Raw genomic sequence first — 20,480 nt, 5'->3', positions numbered from 1 at the left:
GAAATATAGTGCATTTACTTACCCATCCCCCCAAAAAAGGTCCCTTCTGATCATCTACAAGAACCTTTATCGCTTGAGCATTACTGATGTTTCTGATGTAACACAAAATTCCAAAAATCACAGCCGCCCTACATGATCACCATACCTTCCTCTTTGCAGACCATCCAGGCTTCTGCTACAGCCCTGAGGGACAGACGAAGGCACTGTGTGGCTCCAAAGAAGGCCCTGCACCCCATCGGCAGAGGAGGAAATCTGGTAAGCAGGAAGTTGCCACTGAGGTTGAACTGTAATGCTGAGAGGGACAGAAAGTGGGTACCTTTCTGACTGGCAGACATTTTCTGACCGGTTGTTGGTTCGAATACATGTAAGGCTAACAAGAAAAAAAAAAAAACAGAACACCCCTCAAGCCTTTCTTATTTGTTTATTTAGCTTTATTTATTTATTGGTTTCTCGAGACAGGGTTTCTCTGTAGCTTTGGATCATGTCCTGGAAACTCACTCTATAGACCAGGCTGGCCTCGAACTCACAGAGATCCGCCTGCCTCTGCCTCTGAAGTGCTGGGATTAAAGGCGTGCGCCACCACCGCCCGGCTCTCTAGCCTTTCTTTAAAACACCTCTGTACTTAACTCTTTCCTGGTAAATATAAACTATGTCAACCAGCAAGGTATGATGGCACATGCCTTTTGTCACAGGCAGAGGCAGGCAGATTTCAATGAATTGGAGGCCAGACAGAGCTCTTCAGTGAGACCCTGTCTCAAATAAACAAACAAATAAACAAAACAAGCAAAATGTGTCAACCAATTGCTTCTGCTTTTTACGGTACCTCACCATTGGTAAGTACTCCCTTCCGCCCTATTTGCTGTTACTGGTATACCTTGTGAATGACACACACAAGAGTATTCAAGCTTAACATTTTGATTTGCTTAGTGTTCTCTTAGCTCTCAGTTCTTGGTTTTATATGATGAAAGAGTATTCACGAAGTCCACTTTACCCTTTACTATAGGAAAGGAGTGCCAAGATAAGTAGCAATTACAATTTTCATTTATAAGACCCTCACTGTGGGGTAGACCAAAAAAAGGAATAAATAAATACTGGTCTCTTTGATAAAGATTTGGCATACGCAGATGGAAAAGAGGGTGAAAAGATGGAGGAAGAGATTCCAGGAATGAATGAGGCTTCAGCCAAAGACTGATATCCTCGATGGGATGGGAAGTAGAGGCACAGGGTTGGAATCGTCCGTGCAGAGCCCGAGGACGTGAGCCAACAGACTGCAGGGCAAGTGGTGGCTGTCAGCAGCTCAGCCTGGCTGGAGCGAGGAAAGAGGACAGTGCAGGGTGGAAAGAGAGACGGGGGAGAGAGGACCACAGCCGGGAGCCTGATGACGAAGGCTAAGCAGGCTGTGTATACGTGTGAATGTGGCAAGGCAAAGGGGGATTTCAAACTAAGCATGCGTGCCTTTAGTAGAAGCTGGCTTCGGGTAAAGAGCCAAGTAGGCAAGGAGTTGTGCATCCCTCGTCCCCGTCCAGTCTACGCCCTGCCCCTACCCCCACCTCATGCTGCAGCCGTGCTAGTCTAGGGGAGAAATGGAGGCCTAGACGAACGGGGACGGCTTAGGATGCAGACTGGTGACTTGGTCGGCTCACTATAAGCTTTCTAGACTGGTGGGTGAGAACGAGATGAACGGAGAATGACATCGTGGTCCCTAACTTGGGAGACAGAAGTCATTGATAAATCAGCTGGTAGCAGATGGCAGGTGAAAGTCCAAGAGGAAGCAGTGAGCTCAGGTTGAGAAGAGAGAGGTGGCCAGATCCGAAGCCTGGGTAAGGCCCTCAGCCTGGGATAGAAAATCCTATTTGCCAGCTGATGGGCTGCAGTGGCAGCTGCGGGAGTTGTTCCACGGCTCGGCCTGTTAATAAAGTGGCACCTGCCCTTCTGTTCTGTGACTCCTGACCCTTTGGAGCCTGTCCTACCATTCAGCAGAGTATCTGTGAGCACTGAGAATTTGAGTGAATTGGGCAGAATCTTTCTAGAGCCCTGGACTGAGGATATTGCCTAGTTGAGAGGGTGCTTGCCTAACATGCACAAAGCCTTGGATTCTTTCTCTGGCTCCACATAAAGGGGGCTCCTGTCTGTGGTCTCTGTACTTAGGAAACGGAAGCACGAAGTTCAAGAGTTCAAGGTCGTCCTCAGCTTCAGAGCTGAGGCCAGCCTGAGATGCGTGAAAGCTTGTCTATAACAGACAAATAAAAAGAACATTTCTAAAGCTCTTAAAATGTCAATAAGTTACTAATTTATTTATGAGAGAAGGTATCGATTTGCAAATAATGCTGGCTTCACTCTCCCCTCAGAACCTTCCTCCCGGACGCGCAAAGTGTTGAAGACCAGTGGTGAGTGCAAAAATAGAGTTGCCTTTTTCATTCTTAGTTAATCATCATATAGAAGAAAATTATGTGTTAGGCGCATGGTAGATTGGGAGGTTTGATAGCTAGGTTGCACAGAGATTGACTGTTTCTACAAGCAAAAGTGTTCTGTTGCAAAACAGTTGATGGAAGTTATTTGCAACATAGCTGTCAGACATAAAATTAACATCTCTCAGAAAGAAATGTTATCAACAAAAGCAAAAGAAAAAGGACCCTTAAACATGTAATAACGCATGTAATATGTGTGTTATATACGTCTATACATATATATGTCCCAACGTCCCAGAAGAAACAAAGTGCTAATATATTTTAAAGTTTAAAAAGACACCTGTATCAGTAATTGAAAAAGTATTCATTTAATGAGCGAACTAGAGAGAAGAAAGCTATGAATTTGATGAAAAGACACTGTAAAACTCTTGGCAGGAGGGTAAATTTTTGCAACATTTCCTGAAAAATATTTAGTAATTCCCATTTAAGTTCAAAGTGGTGATTTGTCCTTGATCCAGCAATTTGACCTCTAGGGTCATATGACTGTGTCAACAAGTCCAACTAGAACTCTGCACCTGTCTCAAGATGAGCTAGGCCTTGGTATGGTGAGGGTCAGGATTCTCCAAGGTCAACTCCTGTTTCATGTGCTTAGGGAACCTGGTACAACTCCTGTGTTCGTCCTGGTGTAGAATATTAGCTACATGAACAACCACTATTTCTGGATAGAGCGACCATGCACTATGTAAAGGTCATTCTCAACTCCATAAGAAGTTTAAGTTCAGCAAGTCATCCACAAGACCCTGCCAAAAACAAAAAGGAAGAATAATTCTAGACCTCTTAAGATGTCAATAAGCGATGAGTTTGTTATAAGGGATAAACTTGATTTGGGTTTGTAGCATTTTAATATCACATTATAAAATGTCCATCTGGTAGGAAATAGTATGTTCCTAGCTATCATGGAATGTTCTGAGGTTGAAAAGAATGAAGTCAATCTCTCTCAACCAACACATACCTATATATTTAGCAGAAAATATACTGATGTGTAATGCATCTTTATTTAAAAACCAACAGAGCGACTTTACACTGCAAGAAGGTGCGAGACAGTGGGTATGAGATACAGAAAAATGCACACCAGACTGAAGTGTACCTCTCGGGAGGAATTTGTGGGCAGAGAAGTACTCTGCAAGCTTACTTGACTAAACACTTGCAAAGATTAAATGTGCATCAATAGGGTGTCTATAAGATACATGTATAAATCCCCCTCCATGACAGGATCAAGAAGACCTCATGGATAAAGATTTCATCTTCATTTAAAGCCCCAATATGTCTAAAACTCAACAAAAGCATTCTCATGTCTTCAGGGGACTCCCATGGCCTATGACACAGGCCTTGTTTTTCATATTTTTGTTAGAAAGTTTTGGAAACAATTTACCCCTGAATTACTGCTCTCAGGGATACAGAAAATGGCTTTGGCTCATAATGTAGCGTGTTTCTACTATGGTAGAGAATGTGGAACAGATAAGTGAGGGAGGTTTTTTTTCTGTTTTGTTTTGTTTTTTTTTTTTTGAAAACTGGATCTCTTGAACTTCAATTATTAGCAATATGTGTACAAGCCATGTAGAAATAGAAATGCTTATCTAAAAGATACATTTTAAGTTCTCAAACTTAAAACATGTTTCTGTTTTTTTCAGAAACTGCACATGATATCCAGAAGGTAAGCGTGATCACATTTCTTCTGAAGGGTTTGCTGTGGGCACCTTTCACCTCAGTGTCCTCCCTTACTGGTCTCACCCCAGCCTGAAGTGTCAACATTTACTTTACATTTTGACAACCTTATCCACTTTGCATTGTTAGCTAGTTGTCCTTGATTTAAGGGAAAGCGAATTGTTTTCAACTTACTCCCTCCCGTTTCATCACTTTCAGTTCAGGCAATTCTACCCATCCCTGTGGTCCGCTTCTTCCCTCAGAAGCTATGACCACCCTTAGATAGTGACCTTTACTGAAAGATAGTGTGGTCAATCTCACACTGCCCTGTACCTCTCTCAAGTTAAAGCCAGCCCCTGATATATATATATATGTATATCTCCTGGGTCTATCTAGCTCCCTTCCCAAAGCACTGTCAATCACCAGGATGATTGAAGACTGTGGTCCTAAGATATAATAGCATACAAAGTCCCTTCTATTTGGGAAAACTGAGGCAAGAAGAATGAATGAATGCATCTAGGAGTTTAATTTCAGCCTTGGCAACATAGGGAAACCCATTTCAAAAGAAAAAAATTGCAACTAGGAATATAATCCTTCTGCTGGTGCAGCAGGTATGATGTGTGGTACAGTGAAAGTTCGCTAGGTCAAGTTGTATCTAAGTAGTGCTTGTGTTCCTCTGACAACCATTAGGAGATGGTAAATGCTCACTGTAGAGCTGTGTCTGCTGCCTAGCAAGCCTGAGGTTCTGGGTGCTGGCACACACCTTTAATCCCACCACTCAGAAGGCAGAGGCAGGTGGATCTTTGTGAGTTCGAGGCCAGCCTGGTCTTCAGAGCTAGTTCCAGGACAGCTAGGACTGTTACACAGAGAAATCCTGTCTCTCTCTCTCTCACACACACACACAAATAAAACAAAATAAAAAACAAAAACTCACCAACGAAGAAAAAGTAAAGTGTTTTGTCCTATTGGACATTGTGTATTAGTTTTGTTACCTGGAAAGAGGAACTTGTATATCCTGACCTGAGTGACTTTTCCAATATGGCCAGTGATGGGTTATCGTAACTGACACTTCCCAGAGTATTTCTTGTGGTTTCTCATGTAAGACCTAAGGATGTACCATCCTCCATAAGGATGGGGCTCTAATCATCTCTTCCCCAAATCCCATTTGCACCATGGTTTAACAAAGGGACAAAGGGACCTTGTTGATAAAGGCTGTATCTTCATTTTTAAAAAACCCTAGCACTTGGAAGGCAGAGACAGGGGGATCTCAGTGAGCTCCAGGCCAATCAGGGCTACACAGTGAGATACTGTCTAAAACCAAAGCAAAACAAAACAACAACAAAATAAAACCGGCCTTTCAGTTGTCAAAAACTCAGTGTGGACTTAGGAGGGGATTTCAGCTGCTCTAGAATGCACTAGTGGTCTTTCAGATACTATTTGTTTTAATCTGAAACTTTGTAACTTTATTGACTCTTCATTGTGAAACTTACTTTCTGATCTTTGCCTAAATTGGGTCACCGACAAAAGTACTCTGTGATAGAATCCTGGAGCCAAACACCTCTCTGTACCTAACTGTGTACAAAAGGTTAAGCTTTCCAGCCTTAGGCGACTTTCCAACAGTGCTCAACCAAGTCCATTCAGGACTACCGAGCTTTGTGAAGATAAAAGTCAAACAAGAACAACAAACAAACATATTACCAGGATGCTACTTTAGTAGCCAGATTCTGTCTCCTAACAATGATGTGTATCCTCAGAATGTAAACAGATTGGCCTATTGCTTTACCGCAGTTTGGCGTCTCTTCCTGAGTATATATCCTGAACCCCTCATCCTGTCTGTCACAGCTAAGTTCATAAATGAGCTGGGGTTAAGGCCTGAATTCAGATGCACTCCTGCCTTTTGTGATCGTCTCTTGCAAGCTGTTTCACCTCAGCAGGCCTGCCTTCCTCCTTTAGAAAATTACTAACGAGACGTCATGTGATAATATAATTTTTAAAGATGCCCAATACATTATTTGGCAAAAGGGCAAATATGCCATAAATGATCCTGTTATCAAATTAATAAACACCAAAATGGACAGCGTGGAAAAGCACAGGGAGAAAATGGTTGTCTTGGCCCTGGTAAAATTGAGGTTTAAGACTTACGTACTTCTATGCTATGACTAACCCTACATTGATAATTTCTTAATCTCGGAATTCATCAGGACTCTGAATGATAGATTGGGTACAGTGTTCAAATATACTGCCATCATTCACTTCAATAGTTAAGAACAATATTAACAACAATTTGGGTTTAGTTACCAAAACATCCATGACTTCTGGGGGCTGGATGAGTTCCAGGATTATTTCTGCTGCAGTAAGAAGTACAGGGCTATTTTGTTATGCCCTCTATATCTGTCATAATTTAATGGATGAATGCTAACTCGTCTTCACTGTAAGGAGTTACTTGGTACCTGTGTTGTATAGGCATCGCATCAGTGCAGTCTGAATGCAGGGAAAGGAAAAGGTGCTAAATTTTGGTTAAAAAGATTTACAAAGGCAATAAAATTATATAAAAATATTTTATGTCTGGATTTGTGAAAATTTATAAAACTAAATGATTAATTGTTATAGGTTTTAAAGTTTTAATAGAAAAATGTTAGGGTGGAATTTTATTTGTGTGCTATCTGCTGTTTTCTCCTTTCCCAACAAGTGGTGAGCGGTTCTTGCTACTTTGACATTTCCAGTAGGCTACTCATAGTGCTTTTATCAGGAAACATGTCCCGCCCCGGACCAACTGAATCTGAACAAGCCTTAACTATTTCAGCTCTTTGAAGCTAGTTCTTCTGTGTCCAGAATAGTATCAGGTTATCTGCCTCCATCTCCAGTTCCCATGATAAGACCACGTTGTTATTCTCAGGAGATGGGATTTTTCTAGATGGCCAACTCCCATCAAGAAACGTTCTAAGTGACAAAAAGTTCCATTGTTTGATTAAAAAAGTTCCCTTATTGGTTGCAGCCAGGTGGTGGTGGCGCACGCCTTTAATCCCAGCGCTCAGGAGACAGAGACAGGTGGATATCTGTGAGTTTGAGACCACCCTGGTCTACAAGAGCTAGTTCCAGGACAGGCTCCAAAGCTACAGAGAAACCCTGTCTTAAAAAACCAAAAAACAAAAACCCACCGGGGTTCCCTGTATTTTTTACCTCCAAAACAATAACTAAGCATTAGTTAAATATATTTTGTTAACAAATGTTAAAATACCATTATCTCAACAGTGGGTTAAACTCCTGTAACACAGCCTCCTTGCCTGGAGTCTATAAATTAAGATCAAGTTCACAGTGAGCCTTTCAGGGTTAAGGAAACCCTTGAAGTTTGTCATCAAGTCACCAGCAGGGGCTCCTGATGGGACCAGAAATTACAAAAGGACTCTCAGGAGCAGGGCATTGAAATGAAGGCCTCTAAAATCTTGCATACAAGGTGGTATTAAGGCATAGGCCTCAATGCAGACTCATGTATACAATGAATATCTACCATACTTGCTATATTCTGCTTCTGTTCTGTGGGGGAGCAAAGGTTTTAGAGTCAGTTGGGTTTGAACTATAGCCTTACTACTAACCAGAAGAGAAAGATACTGACTATTTCAGAGCCTAGGCTTCTTCAATATAATCCTGATATATCTATACCTGGTTCATACACTGACTATGAAAACTAATTACAGAAGATACCTGCAGATTGCCTATAGCTCAGTTTTTAATTAAATATCCCTATCCTTTCTGCCCCCTTTTCAAAAATCTGAAGTGCTCTTCAAATCACTTGAAAACCAACCATGGCTAGTGATCATTTTCTCTAACCAGGTGGCAGTCTAGCTACATAGGTGACATTCTCTAACCAGGTGGCAGTCTGGCTACGTAGCTGACATTCCCCCAGTCACACATCTTCCGCAGGGTGCAATAATTCAGTTGCTATGTGTCTGTCTCCCTCAGGTTTCCAGAGAGGAAGGCTCTTCCCAGGGGACTTCCGCCACTCCTTCTCCCGCCCAGAGGAACAGCCAGCCAAGCAGCACCACCATCGTCAGTATGCTCCGCGGGGGCGGCGCCATCAGAAGCCTCTGGACGGATCCCCACATCAGGCAGTCCTTGTTTCCCAGCCGCCGGTCTCCACAGGAGAATGACGATGATGATGACTACCAGATGTTCGTCCCGTCCTTTTCTTCCTCCGATCTCAATTCCGCCAGGCTGTGCGAAGAGAATACCTCCAGCCGCCCTTGCAGCTGGCACCTGGGACTGATGGAGCCCGCCGAGATCTCCAGCTCCAGTCACAGGATTGTCCGGCGGGCCAGCAGTGCTGGTGAAAGCAACACGTGTCCTCCTGAAGTAAGAATGAGGGACAGCGATGGCTCTCAGTACTATCCTGCCAGAGAACTGCAGAATGGTCCTCAACTAGGAGGACAGGGAGGGATGACTCCCTTTGGGTCGTCTGTAGAGTTGACGATTGATGATATAGACCATGTCTATGATAACATAAGTTTCGAAGACTTGAAGTTAATGGTTGCTAAGCGGGATGAAGCCGAATCCTCTTTCCCCAAATCACCCAGAGACTCTGTTCGCCCCAAGAGCACCCCAGAGTTAGCCTTCTCAAAGAGGCAGGCTAGCCACAGTACAAGCTCTCTCTACTCAAAGAAAGAGGCAGCTCCCAGTGCTCAAGAGGCATCTAACCAAAGCATTCATGAACTCCAAGTAGTGGAAGAAAACATCTATGACACCATAGGGCTTCCAGACCAACCATCACTGGACTTCAAATGCAGTACACTTAAGCAGCCCAAAAGGAGCAGCTTCCTGGGTCTGGAGGCTGATTTTGCATGCTGCGACAGCTTGAGACCGTTCGTCTCCCAGGACAGCCTCCAGCTCAGTGAAGAGGATGTGTCTTACCCTCAGGGGCCCTCCGATACTGACTATCTGAGTTTCTTGTATGACTCTCCCCGCTGTAACCTGCCCATCGCAGATAAGGCTCTGTCAGACAAATTATCTGAAGAAGTAGATGAAATCTGGAACGACCTGGAAAATTACATCAAGAAGAATGAAGACAAAGCGAGAGAGCGTCTCCTCGCTGCGTTTCCTGTCAGCAAAGATGACGTGCCAGAGAGGCTGTATGTTGAGAGCACCCGTGAGCTGAGCAGAGATTCGGGGCGTGCCTCATCTATGCTGTCTCTTCCGGGGAGCCAGGCTTTTCTCATGCCTGGGCAAAGCAGGGTTGCCAGAGCTAGCAGGGTTAACTGCTCTCGTGAAGATGACCTGATTTCGACAGAAGGCTCCTTCGTGAGTCTTAACCAACTCTCTCTGGCTAGTGGAGTACCTCCTGTGGACAGTCCCTATGAACTGGCCAACTACAGCCTGCCCCAAACAGACCCAGAAAACTCTGACCTTGGGATGGAAGCCACAGATAAGACCAAGAGCAGGGTCTTTATGATGGCAAGGCAGTATAGTCAAAAGATTAAGAAAGCCAATCAGCTTCTGAAAGTGAGAAGCCCAGAGTTGGAGCAGCCACCACCCAGTCAGCATAAGCCCATTCCCAAAGACCTGGCAGCCATCTTGGAAGAGAAGAGGCAAGGAGGGCCTGCCATTGGTATGTTGCGTGCTCTGTTCTTCCTTCTTAACAGTCAGGTGTGGGAACAGGCTTCCCAGTTCCAACTGTCCTTAGAGCGGTCTCATAGTACACAGGCCTCAAAGCCACCATTGGCCCTTAGCACTTTACTTCAGCTGGAGCATGTAGACTAGAGTGTTACTGGGCCTCAGGGTTGCTGCACATGTAATGTTACTTTAAAGTTGGTGCCTTTAGGAAAAAGTTTCTGGAAGGAAGCCTGAAATGTGGAAGAAGCTACCCGCTTTAACCTATGAAAGAAGCATAAACACTTACCTATGAGTCGGCAATGTATTGGGGAGCAGGTGCTTCTCAAAACCATTGGCGTTGAGAATCATCTAGAATAGGGCTGCTGTTTGCTGCAGATCTCCCCCCGAAATGCTCGCCCGTAGCCCAGAGGTGAGGGGATGGCTCAGTTGGTAAAGGTGCTCCCCATGCAAACACGAGGACCTGAGCTGAGCTCCCTAGCACTCGTGAGAAGCCAGATGCAGCATGACATGCCCATCATCTGAGGCTGGGAAGGCAGAGACAAGGAAGGAAGGGGGGGTCACTAGAGCTGGCTGGCCCATCAGTCTAGGCTCGGCCAGAGACCCTGTCTCAGAAGATGAGGTGGTGAGTGTCGGAGGAAGACATACACAGGCACACACAGCCACGAACACGTAATACAACCAAGAAGCAAGGACCAAAAAGATTTGTGTATTTGTTTTTTGTCTCCTCTGTGTGCCTGCATGTGTGCCTATATACAATGAGCATGCAGTACCAGAGGAAGCCAGAAGAGGGTGCTAGATCCACTGGAACTGGAGTTGCAGTTGTGAGCTGCCCTTTGGGTGCTGGACATCCAATCCAGGTCCTCTGGAAAGGCAGCCAGTGCTCTCAAGCAACAACCTATAGCTCCAGCCCCCCATTTTTTAGGCATTTTTCTAAGCTACAATTCCCTTGCTCCCACTTATTCCAGCTACTACTTGGTGACCTTAAATAGCCACTAACTATCGTGTGTTCAATACCGTCTCGCTTGGTTTTGTCATGTAATTCTTCCAAGAAGCTTAATTCTTCCGTCGGACTTCATTGTGGGCATAGCTGGGCTTCTAGATGTAACATGGGCAAGAATCAGGGGCGCGAGGGCAAGTGCTTTCTGGTGTGACATTTTGAAAGAGAATGAAACACTGATCTGTGAGAAGCCTTGAGTTGTGAATACAGCATGTGACTCAGTAGAAAAAAACGCAAGAGGGACATTCTGCTTAGGATATCTTTTCATCTCAGACAATGATTTCTGGGATTGGGGCTAGGAATCTGTCTTGTTTACTCTTTTGAAACAGTGACTCATGCAGTCCCGGCGGGCCTCAAACTCGCTGTGTCACTGAACTTTATGAATTTCTGACCCTCCTACATACACACACCCTAAAAGCTGGGGTTACAGGTGGTACCCCCACACCTGGTTTTATGTGGTACTGGAATTGAACCCTAGCCTAGCCAAGCACTCTTTCAAATCAGCCACATTGTAGTTCCTGAAATCTGTATTTTAAAATCCGGCATGTTTTAAGGAATCCTACCCTTGTTACAACCTGTTACACAGCCTAAAATTCCAGGCTTTGGGATATGGAAATAGGAGGATTGATGAGTTCTACCCAGTCCTAAGCCAGCCTGGGCAACATAGTGAGATCCTGTTAAGGAAGGAAGGAAGGGAGGGAGGGATAGAGGGAGGGAGGGAGGGAGGGAGGGAGGGAGGGAGCAAGCGATATAGAGAGAAAAAAGAGAGAAAAAGAAAGGAAGGAAGGAAGAAAGAAAGAGGAAGAAGAGAAAAGTAGGGAAGGAAAGAGAGAGAAGGGAAGAGAGAAAAAGAAAAAGAAGGAAGGAAGAAAGGAAGAAATTGTATTCTCTGACAAAGAACTACCTCAGTATTAAAAAAGTCAGTTTTCCAATTAAAGGCAGAAATGAAGTCAGACACAATGGGACACACCTGTAATCAGCACCCAGGAAGCAGGTCTTAGTTTGGGAACAGCCTGGGCTACATAGAAAAACCCTGTCTCAAAAACAAAACAACAACAACAACAAAAAGCAAAAAAAAAAAAAAAACACCCACAAATATAGAAGTTAAAACAAAATGGCATCAGCAGGGTCAAGCAAGTCAGCCTCAGGACAAGGCACATTTGTGCACACCAAAGCCACTTAGACACGTGGATGCCACTGACCTTTGTCTGCATTCGACTTTTTTTTTTTTTAAGTTTTTCGAGACAGGGTTTCTCTGTAGCTTTGGAGCCTGTCCTGGAACTAGCTCTTGTAAACCAGGCTGGCCTAGAACTCCCAGAGATCCGCCTGCCTCTGCCTCCCGAGTGCTGGGATTAAAGGCGTGCGCCACCGCTGCCCGGCTGCATTCGACTTCTCTATCTCCATGGAAACTAGACAATAGTAAGGAGAGATCTAAATCCTAAATGAATCCAATAGATCCCTGAGGAGAAAGCGATAGTTTAAAATATTAATTATCAAAAGCTTCCCATTTCAATTCCAGATAAGGAAGTGAGGACTGGGACTTGGTTTCTGGAGGGTTTTACAGGATCTTTGAGTTCTTTAGAATAGAATTAAAGTCAAAGTTGATATCTGTGTGTCCGTGAGAGAGACTGGAATATATTTCTTTTCCTCCTGACAATAGTGTCCGTAAAGTCATTTGCATCCTTTCCAATGTTTGTCCTGCCAAGCAGCTTGTTTTATAGTTACAGGAAGTGACTGGTGAATTGCATGAGGACTTGGTGGGGTGGCATAGGTGGCCTCGGGAGAAGATCCCTAGTGGTGATTTCAGCCCATAGCTGAAGCCAGGCCATTGTCTCCCAGGTTCCGAGAAAATACACTGCTATTGTTTCTGACTAGGAGGAAGAGTTGACTGTGTCAGCAGACTACAGTTTACCACTAATAGCCAGGGCCAGGCTGACTAGAATACGAGCCAGTCATTAAGATGCAAAACTCTACACTTGCTTGAAGCAAGCCCCTCAGAACTAAAGAATTGGGACCTACAACTTCTCTGAATAGAATTCTTATTACCCACCTTTGAAGTGTTGTGATTACCCATTGGGGTTTCATTTGCCTTTTTCCTTCTGGTTCATACTGTTGTCTTCTTGGGGTCCCACAAGATCTCTTCTAAGCTTTGCATCTGGGTCCTTTCTTGACATGGTGAGCTACTAGGCTGTTCCTGATGTCCTCCTCCAACAAAGAGGAGCATTCGCTCCTAAGGTGTCCTTCCGACAGCCTTGTCTTCCCTGGCCACGTAGCAGGAGCATACCCCTGGGGCCTGCCATTTCTCAGACCTGGCTCCATCTGGGTGACCAAGGCCACTTCCTGTGCCCACCAGGCTTTCAATCAGTTGACATTATGACTCCTTTTCTCTCTCTTGTTTATCTGGGCACAGGACGTCGTAATCGAATGGACCGATTCTCCCGACTTCTGCGCATGGGCCTTGCCACTTTGCCAGGAGCTTGCTCTCGGTGTTGTGCGGAAGGAAGAGCACCCTATTCACCTGCTGAAACCCTCGAGCATCTTTATTGAACTCTGTCCCCGGGGTCTACAGGCCCCGGGTCACATGTCCTCCTATAAATCACCCAACCAGGTCCAGTTGCTCCCACTTTTAGAGCCTCTTATAGCATGTGGCCATCTTGTTCAGCTGATGGGATTTGAGACCAAGGACACTCCTTGGGTTCCTATATTTTGGGTGATATTTTCATATAGGCTTGAGAGCTTTTTGTGTAATGTAGGGAGGGTACAATTCTATGCTTCTGTTTATATCTGAGCAACATGAGAAATACCGATGTTTTTTAATCCTCTATCTAGAAATCAACATGTTTGATATTACCTGACACAAGAATATTTCAATTTTTAATAATCTTTAATGAAAAGAACTCCACCTTTCAAACTTCAGAAAAAAAACAAAACAAAAACAGAGACAGCCTGGTATTATCATGTAATAATAATGTATATGTCCTATATGGACAGTAGCAGAAGTAATATCGTAGGCAAACTTTGACCCATAGACTAGCCAGGGTTTCTAAGCTGGAGAGATCAATGGTGGCCAGCGTCTTCTATGCATCTGGCCAACAGGTCTTTTTAATCACAACTCGAGCTCTGAAAAGTTGTCTTGTTCATACTGACATCGTGCTAGGTATAAACGCTCTCCAGCGGGACAATCGAGACAAGAAACAACTGAGATTAGTTTTCCCTACTAGTGAGATACATTATATCCAGAGTTTATCAATGGTCCCCTCTTTGTTAGCTGAAGATTAAAGTACCCAGTAGGAGTTATCTATGGGAAGCATTTTAATCCAAGGCCATTTTCCTGTGTTCTCTTTCCTGCTGTGGCGCAATGTGTTGTCTTGACTGTTGGGTCATCTCAGGAAAGGCCCATGAATTTGAAATCCTATGCTCAAAAGGAAAGGATGAAAAGAAAAATCCACGTAATGAAAGACTTGAGATCAGCTTCCTTGAAGAAGCTATGTTTGGTGCTATAAGCAAAATGTACAACACTGTTCTCTGAGACCAAAACCTCATCAATTATCTGCAATAATATAATTATAATATATATATATATAATATAATCACCTATGGAGGTGATTAGCCAGTATAGTTTTTCTGTTTGTGTGCATGTGTTTGAGTAAATGCATCTAAGACTTTTTTAATGTATTTATTTGTCTTATTCATATGTGTATATGCCTGGGTATATACCATGTACATGCAGGAACCCTCGGATGCTAAACAAGTGTGTTGGGTCCCCTGGAACTGGAGTTTACAGGCAGTTGTGAGCTGCCTGATGTGGGTGCTGGGAACTGAACTAGGGTTGTCTGGAAGTGCAGCAAGCACTCTTGACCACTAAGCCATTCCTGCAGCCGCATAGGAAATGTACGGAAGAAGTTGGAAAAGGTGTTCCTAGTTGACTAGGGCTTGTGGAGGATTTTGAGGAATGGGTGAGGCTTGATAAAGCAAAGATGAGGAGAGTATGAGAAGAAAAAGGCATGAGAAATACAATGAGTATTTTAGACATTTCGTATTACATGAGTATTTTTACATGAGCTGCCCTAAAGCCAGAAGCTGTGTCCGCCAATAAAACTTTATGGGTAAATTCATGCCAGAATACTGTTATTTGAATTATGCATCAGCTCTGCTCTCGCTCTGGTTATCATCTCTTGAGAGCTTTGGAGAAGCTCAGTACCCCCTGACTCAGCTCTGGATAAGTTTGGGGCTACGTACAGTGTGAGAGGGACAGCTGGAGCTCAGCCATATAACTTGGTCTAAAGTCCCGGCTCCTTGTGGTTGGGTCTCATAGTTAATGCTTTGAAAGAATGGCTGACAGAGAACGCTGCAGTGCAAGGAGATGGTCATGTATCTCCTGAGGTGCCACCACATTTGGACTGGTATTTTGAGTCTTTACTGTGCTACTTGAAGAGCAATTTACCAAGTGTTTGCTTCTAGAAATTTCCAAACAATATTCTCTGACCTTAAATGCACTTTAAAATGGAATTTAAAACCAAAGCATCTGGTTATAAACTCTAACGAGACATTACACAGATGATGGTTTGCCTCGATTGCTGGGAGCTGGGGTCAAGGGATGAAAGGATGGAGGGGTTGCAGCTAAAGGTACATGATACCCATGAGGTGTTCCCATCTTCAAGGAAGGTAGACTAAAGAAATAGTAAAAGTTCAGCTAAATGCATCTCTCGCTGAGATGTAAAGGGTAGCACACCAACAGCAGGCCAGCAGGCATGGAATAGTTCCATTACATAGATAGATGCCATTTGTGGATTGTCATAGATAGGATGGACGTCCTTCCCTGATATCATGCAGATAAGATCTGAGCAATCAACAGGGTGCACAGTGTTCCTATGTGTGCCAGAATCACAGTTGGGGACAGCTCCTGAGTCAATGTGGGCCTGGCTCAGGAGAATGTTCTCCATTGCATGCCATGGGTCATGTCTTTAGAGATGCCTGCACTCTGAAGTAAGGCTACACGGAGATGGGGCTGTGGTTTAATCATCAGTGGCAAATGTTTTTTTTTTTTCGAAGTAACTATCAAGTAACCATCAAAAAAAAAACTATCAAGTCCTGTTCTTTTTTTATATTTATTTATTTATTATGTATACAATATTCTGTCTGTGTGTATATCTGTAGTCCAGAAGAGGGCACCAGACTTCATTACAGATGGTTGTGAGCCACCATGTGGTTGCCAGGAATTGAACTCAGCACCTTTGGAAGAGCAGGCAATGCTCTTAACCACTGAGCCATCTCTCCAGCCCTCAAGTCCTGTTCTTAAGTCAGTGTCAGATTGTATTCAGTTGTGGAGTGCATGAGCAAGGGATCTGTCCTTGATGGCTTGTTGGCTTGATGGCTGTTGCTCTTGGCTTTGGGGGAATGGGAGAAGATACGTGAGTTAGTCCTTACCTGAGCTGAAGGTAGAGAACTCTCCTAGATGTTGGCTGTCAGGCAGCGGCACTAGAGGGTTATTTGGAAACCGGGGGTGTTGGAACAGCTGCCAGGAGCCAACCTCTCTAAGAAAATTTGTCTGAGAGCAAGCAATAGTCTCATGAAGCCAGAGGTGACTATAGCACTGTGGTTCTTCTTTAGTGGACATGAGGTGTCTTTATACACCAGAACGTAAGCTCTGGCGTTCTCATTTGATGATGGCTTGTTTTCAGCATTAACACTATGTTATGGATTAAAGGAATATTCACGACACACACTGGACCCTGCAGGTCCACTATTCAGATAAAACTGTGTAAAATTCAAAGAACTAAATGAGCTCTATTTTTATTAAACTTTGGGTTATTTTAATTAGCATTGCATTCAGTAACTTCTTACCCTTAATCTTAAGTCTACTGTCTGTCTTTTAATACATCTATTAGGGTGTTATGTTCTTATAGCTAAGCTTCCCAGGCAGGGATAAGCCTATGTGTACTTATTGCTTCAATGTATGCCTTACAGGTGCCAGGATTGCTGAATACTCCCAACTGTATGACCAGATCGTGTTCAGAGAGACACCCCCTAAAGGACAGAAGGATGGCTGGCCCAGGACCCAAGAACCCTCTCTCCACAGGCCTGCAACACCTTCCCAGGCCCAGCGTGCTGGTGAGGACTGGCTTTGGCATTCGCCCTACAGTAACGGAGAGTTAGCCGATTTCTGTTCCCAGCCAGAGCAAGACTCAAAGTCAAAATATCCCGCATTAGAGGCCATCACCAAAAGCATTCCCAGACAGTTGTCGGCAGCTTGTTCAGTGCCTTCTCTTCAAGAATCGGAGCCCCTGCTGGGCTCGGCGCAGCGCTGCAGTGTGGTGGTTAGCCAGCCCCACAAGGAGAACTGTCAGGGCTATCTTTACAACTCGCTGGGTCGCAAAGCAGTCGGAGCTAAACTCCAGCCTTATAGCAGGCCCCAGTCATCTTCCTCAATCTTGATAAACAAATCTCTTGACTCCATCAACTACCCAAGTGGGACAGAAAAAAAGCCACTGCTGTCTCTACAGAATAGTTCCAGAGGTGCGAGCCAACAGGACTTGCTGTCGGGTGTGCTGGACTCATGTCAACAGGACACTGGAAAACGCTCTGATCTTACCCTCCAAGACTCACAGAAAGTTCTGGTGGTAAATAGAAATTTACCCGTAAGCGCCCAAGTAGCGACACAAAACTACTTTTCTAATTTCAAAGAGACTGAGGGAGATGAAGATGACTACGTGGAAATAAAGTCAGAAGAGGAGGAAGTGGGGCCGGATCTCTCTCTGAGTCAGGGCAGGAAATCTGACCCAAGTATCCCAGACCCTGGCTGTTCTGGAAACATTTGTAACCATGGCACATCTTGCTCTTTGAAAGAGCCCATGAGCGGCAGGCTTGGGCTTCCCCCTTACTTGACAGCATGTAAGGACTCCGACAAACTGAATGATTATCTGTGGAGGGGGCCATCACCCAATCAGCAAAACCTTGTCCAGTCTCTGAGGGAGAAATTTCAATGTCTCAGCTCCAGCACCTTCGCCTAGGATTCTAGAGCTGTCTGAATTGGCTCCTCGGGCTTACCAGTTACCAATAGGGATGAGGTGTTTTGTTGTTTTTTTAAATATATGTACTAGTTGAAAACAATTTTGTAACTGCCAGGGGTGTAAAACACCCCTTCCTTGCTTTACAGCATGGCAGCGCTTTGTGCTGGCTGACCGTGCCGTTTCCCCCATATCCTGATGGTAGCGCACTTACAGCTCTTAGATGACCCCCCTTCCCCACACCCCGAGGAGTTTTGTACTGTGACTCAGAGGCAGCATGAGTCTCTGTCGCAGTGCTTCAAAAGAGAAAGTAGAGTTATTTAAAGAGTTCTATGTGGCATTTCTGTTATATTTATGGCAAGACTCAAGAATGACACGTGCCACAGACCAGTGGTGAGAATATAATATAGCCTCACCGTGCTTCAAGGTCCCCCCACTGGTGTTCCGATTGCATTGCATTTGGATGCCAACATGACATGACTACTGGAAAAACTAAGATGCAGTCCTAGGATCCACTTGCTATTAGAAAACAAAACAAAAAAAGAGCAAAAAAAAAAAACCCACAAAAAACCCTTTACCTGTGTTCCTAGACAAGGCCCAGATGGTATGCCACTAATCATGGTAATTCTACAATTTGAGGGGTGAAATAAACTATTTTTTCATGACTTAAAGAAATCCCAGCTCAAAAGAATGTAAGACAACTTAATTAATAGATGAGGGAGACTTCTGGAACAACCTGATTGTTTCTTCATATTGCACCTAAAAAAGAACTGCTCCCCCAAGCACCACAACCCAAAGCCCCCACTATACTGCTTTCTATGCCCATCTCTCATCAATGCAGAGTAGATCCTCAGTTAAAATAAGACAAAACACATTAATGACTTGTCTAGAGCAGTTCTTCATAGACACTTTTCTGAACGCCCTACTAGAGAAGTCTTTGTCACAGAGTTGGGAGTTTCATTTCTAAACAATGGTGGCATGGGGCCTCCCTCAGTGTTTCAGAACATACAGAAGACCCGAGCCTCTGGTTGCTGGGCTCTGGCTAGTCATTTCCTCTTTGTTGTAACTGTAGTTCTCTACAGCATTGCACTGTGATACCACACCAGTCTAGCTCCTTGTAGATAGGGATGGAAGATGCAAAGAGAGAAATGAAGACAGACGTGTTGCTGCTTCAGAAAAGCGTTTTAATGAAGGCCCCATTAAGGCTGTCAGACTTTTGTCTCGCAGTACCGTGTTCTCATTTTACACAGGGGAATATTCTGGAGTCTTTCCTCACCCTCTCAGTTTCCATTTTAACTTATTTCTCTTTGTTCAAATTAAACAGTCAGTTCCATTTAGAAAGATATGATAGGAATTGTTGGGGAAAATGTCTGGCCTATCATAATGGTAAGCCGTAATAATGAATCACACACAGCTTCCCATGATCCTTTTCTTCTTGTTATCTCCAGGCCCCTTTCAGTTTCAACTGTGCAACATAAAAAATGTGACCATCCTTATGTTACAAATAAGTTCCTATGGCGTTTGTGTTGTTCTTGTTGCTTTGAGTTTCCTGTCCTTCCGAACCCTTCACTCTTCCTGTAGTGACCAAGACAACATTTGGGGCTGAAGGTGACACTTGGTGGTGGAGCCCTTGCCTCGAGTTCTCAGGCCCTGACTGACCTCCAGCACTGATTTACATGGTTCTGAAAACATTCCTTTTTCCCCCCAATGCTTTTATTTAAGCATGATGTTAGTTTTCCAGATAAAGCAATAGCAGAAAAGACGAGAACTCTGTTCTTAGAATTTACTAGACAAGTGCAAACACATTTGTATCATTTGTTTGGTTTGCTTGTTTTTTTAAAGTTACCTGACCCTGTTTCAAGAGATGTAGTTTACTGTTTTGTTTTTTTTTTCTTTTTGTCTATGTGATGCACATTCCAATATAGTCCACGTTACTGTTCTGTCTGAATCTCAGAAATGATTAATTCTTCACACCAGTGTTTTGTTGCACAGTTTGGTGTCAGCCTACAAAAGTGGGTGTTGTACAAAATGACTATGTATACAGTCCTTTGGGTTCTAGGATAAATCTGTAGTTTTATTGATCACCTCTGTGTAGAGGCTGCAGACTTTGAGAGCCGTGTATGTATTATGTGTGTGTGTGTGTGTCTGTTTATGCACGCGGATGCTCCCTCAATGTTATCAATTCAGTGCTTTTGTTTTAAATGGTTTCTTTTGCAGGTGGGGTGGCAATGTATATACTTGGGGGGAAGTTTTATGTACTTAAAAGTTCTTACCTGGTTCCTATGCTAAAGGTTCCAATTTTTATATATATATATATATATATATATATATATATGTTCACGTTTCACCTCCTTTTTTTTCTTTGTGGAGAAAGCAGTGCATCTTGGAAACCATGGTTTAAATACTGTATATAAGACAATTAAAGTTAGTAATGTCCATTATTTAATAAAGTTTGTAAAGTGCAAAGTAAAATTTTGTTTGAATTTTATTTGCACTAGAACATATGATTTTTTTTCCAAACCATTTGGCTATAATACCCTTGTCTTGCCTTGTGAGCCACAGAGAAAATGATTCAAGGTAAGTTAAATCCTAGTTAACTTTCTCAACTTGACATTGTCTACAAGGAAAGCCTCATTTAAGGACATTCCTAGATCTGATTGGCCCATGGTCATGTCTGTAAGGGATTGTCTTGATTATTAATTGATGTTGGAGGGTCCCTCCCACTGTGGGCAGCACCATCCCTAGGCAGGTGATCCTGGA

At 43.7% G+C, this 20,480-nt stretch overlaps 1 protein-coding gene across 1 annotated transcript in view; it reads left to right on the top strand.

Moving 5' to 3' along the window:
* Positions 1-20,030, top strand: part of Plekhg1 (pleckstrin homology and RhoGEF domain containing G1) — a 93,172-nt gene extending 73,142 nt beyond the window's left edge. The window contains exons 12-16 of the mRNA XM_005363440.3: positions 160-255; positions 2,349-2,387; positions 4,100-4,122; positions 8,073-9,711; positions 16,681-20,030. Coding sequence (XP_005363497.2) covers positions 160-255; positions 2,349-2,387; positions 4,100-4,122; positions 8,073-9,711; positions 16,681-17,723 — 2,840 coding nt within the window. The 3' untranslated portion in view covers positions 17,724-20,030. The remainder of the gene's footprint in view (positions 1-159; positions 256-2,348; positions 2,388-4,099; positions 4,123-8,072; positions 9,712-16,680) is intronic.
* Positions 20,031-20,480: the final 450 nt, after the last annotated feature.

The sequence above is a fragment of the Microtus ochrogaster genome, linkage group LG9 (genome assembly GCF_000317375.1).
Source record: "Microtus ochrogaster isolate Prairie Vole_2 linkage group LG9, MicOch1.0, whole genome shotgun sequence".
NCBI lineage: Eukaryota > Metazoa > Chordata > Mammalia > Rodentia > Cricetidae > Microtus > Microtus ochrogaster.
Note: the sequence above shows the minus strand (reverse complement) of the source record. Positions and strands in the feature narration are given on the sequence as shown.